The sequence below is a fragment of the Solanum pennellii genome, chromosome 8 (assembly GCF_001406875.1).
Source record: "Solanum pennellii chromosome 8, SPENNV200".
NCBI lineage: Eukaryota > Viridiplantae > Streptophyta > Magnoliopsida > Solanales > Solanaceae > Solanum > Solanum pennellii.
The window spans coordinates 42,752,511-42,755,204 of record NC_028644.1 but is presented as its reverse complement, the minus strand read 5'-3'; the positions used below and the strand labels follow the sequence as shown (position 1 = coordinate 42,755,204).

Genomic DNA, 2,694 nt, shown 5'->3' with positions numbered 1-2,694 from the left:
AAAAAAAAGTACAAACACTATCTTTTGTTAATTAATTACAGGTAAATATATTTCAATCAAAATAAAATAGTAAAAATTTTAACTTTTAAACATTTAGTTGATATATACTTAATATTACGTATCATATATATATATATATATATAATATATATATATACTTAATATTACGTATCATATATATATATATAATATATATATATGATACGTAATATTAAGTATATATCAACTAAATGTTTAAAAGTTAAAATTTTTACTATTTTATTTTGATTGAAATATATTTACCTGTAATTAATTAACAAAAGATAGTGTTTGTACTTTTTTTTGAATATATATTTCTACATGTGTAGTGTGTTAGTTCAACACAATTGAAATCTTCTTTTGAATTATCGAAGTCATAGTACTCTATTTTATGAGTTCTTATTAGTCGAAGTTGAACGTACTGTGATTAATAATTGATCAGACTGAAAAAATATTAAAATTGAAATTCAAATTACCAAACCATATTGAACTAAATCAATATGATAATAGTATAAATATACCCTTAAAAACCGCACAGCAAAATTTCGATATCAAAATTTCAAATATCTTACCGTATCATCTTATGTCTACACTGTAATAATCTTAGTGCATTAGCTAACAAGAATCATAAAATGTCAATCATCACTTAATTGTGTGTCTTCAAAGTAATTATTAACAAACATAATTAAAGCATATGTATCAATTATTTCATTCAGTTAGTTAGTTTCCATTTTGTAGTTAATGACATCATAGTTAGTTAGATAACCAATTAGTTAGTTAGTTAGATATTTTCTTTTTCTAACAAACTAGTTGATTCATCTAAAACACATGTTTATAAGCATCTCATGAGTGATAAACAATCAATGGATCATTTTACAAAATTACAATCTTCTTTCTGTATTGTTTTTCTCCTAATTCTCAACTGAAGAACTCCATGGCTTCGTCAGTGGATGAGTTCTTGTTGCTCACAGGTCCTTAATATGGTATCAGAGCAAGGTTAATTGATCTCTCCTTCGTCTTCTGGTTATTTCTTTCGATTGATTTCTTCAGTTGAAAATAAGTTTTTGAAGTTTCTATGTTGATCCAGATCTGTTTTTGATCACAGCTTTCTATTCTGTGTTACACCTCTATTTTCCTTTTCCTTGTCGAGTAATTCACAATAAGTTTTGTTGTGTACATCCATGGCTATCGAATATAATACATCCACATCTAAGGGAAGTAACACATCTGGAAGTGATACTAATAGTGCTTTGTATGTGCATCCCTCGGATAATCCAGGGATGATGCTTGTCCCTGTTCAGTTTGATGGAACAGGATATAGATCTTAGAGAAGAGGTGACATGAGGGCTTTGTCAGTGAAAAACAAATTGGGTTTTATCGATGGAAGCTGAGAGAAACCAAATGTTAATTCACCTCAATTACGTCAATGGCAGAGGTGTGATGACATGGTAACGTCTTGGATTCTGAATTCATTAATCAAAGAAGTTTCAGACAGTGTGGAATATGTAAACGATTCTGCTGAACTTTGGAAGGAGTTGGAAGATAGATATGATCAAACCAATGGAGAAAAATTGTACCAAATCCAAAAGGAAATCAATGATCTCGCACAAGGAATTTTAGACATCACTGTCTATTACACAAGGATAAAGAAGTTGTGGGAAGAGTTGAACACTTTGAATGTGAAAAATCATTGTAGTTGTGTTTGTGTGTGTGGTGCAAAGGATGGTATGCACAAGGCTGAGCAAGATAGCCGTCTAATTCAGTTCCTTATGGGATTAAATAAAGTGTACATAGTGGTGAGAGGAAATATTCTCATGATGAATTCACTCCCTTCCATGGTTCAGGCTTTCTCATTGTTGATCCAAGAAGAAAAACAAAGAAAAATTAAGCCTATTGGTTGAATGCCTACAGATTCAGTCTCTTTGAATGCAAAAACTCTTGATAACAAAGTTCATGGAAGAAGGGATTTTAGAACAAATTTTCAAGGAAACAGTTATGCAAGTGGTTATGGAAATTATGATGGTGTTAATAACAGTTTAGGGGGGAACAACTATGCATCTAGGGAATAATAGTTCAGGAGGAAATTATTACCCAAGTAGTAGCAACAGCAGAAATGCCATAATATGTGATTATTGTAAAAGGACCGGGCACATCAAGGATAAGTGTTACAAGTTGTATGGGTATCCTCAAAACATTAACAATCAAAATTATAGATCACGGAATTACGATGGTGGTCAGAATTTTAGACAACAAAGTCCAAATTACAAAGGAAAGAGAGTGGTAGCAAATGTAGATGGTGCTGTAAATGATATGGTGTTTGCTAATGGAGAGGAACAATCACAAGGTAACAATCATCATAATGTTAACTTCACGAAGGAACAATATGGACAGATCATGAACCTATTGCAGCATTTCCAGAATGAGAATTGGGAGAAGATGCTGATGCTAATAATGCTTCTAGTGTGGCTGCTGGATCAATGTATTTTGCAGGTATTGTGGTTTGTTCTTCATCTACTGATTTTGAGAATCCTTCATCCAAATGTTTTGAATCAAGTGCTAAATTTGTGGATCATTGACTCAGGAGCATCAAACCACATAACCTTTAATAGAAATTCTCTAATCAATATTAAACCTTACCTTTTCCTATACTAGTTTCACTTCCAAATGGATACAAAA

At 31.3% G+C, this 2,694-nt stretch overlaps 1 protein-coding gene across 1 annotated transcript; it reads left to right on the top strand.

The window, feature by feature from the left end:
* The first annotated feature begins 1,463 nt into the window (after nucleotides 1-1,463).
* On the top strand, nucleotides 1,464-1,919 carry LOC107027633. Its single transcript, XM_015228744.1, has one exon. It carries the CDS (start codon nucleotides 1,464-1,466, stop codon nucleotides 1,917-1,919), a length of 456 nt encoding a protein of 151 aa, XP_015084230.1.
* The last annotated feature ends 775 nt before the right edge of the window (nucleotides 1,920-2,694 follow it).

Bases quoted from the DNA above. Each gene is read 5' to 3' on its own strand.
- LOC107027633 (XM_015228744.1), top strand. From the start codon at position 1,464: ATGGTAACGTCTTGGATTCTGAATTCATTAATCAAAGAAGTTTCAGAC.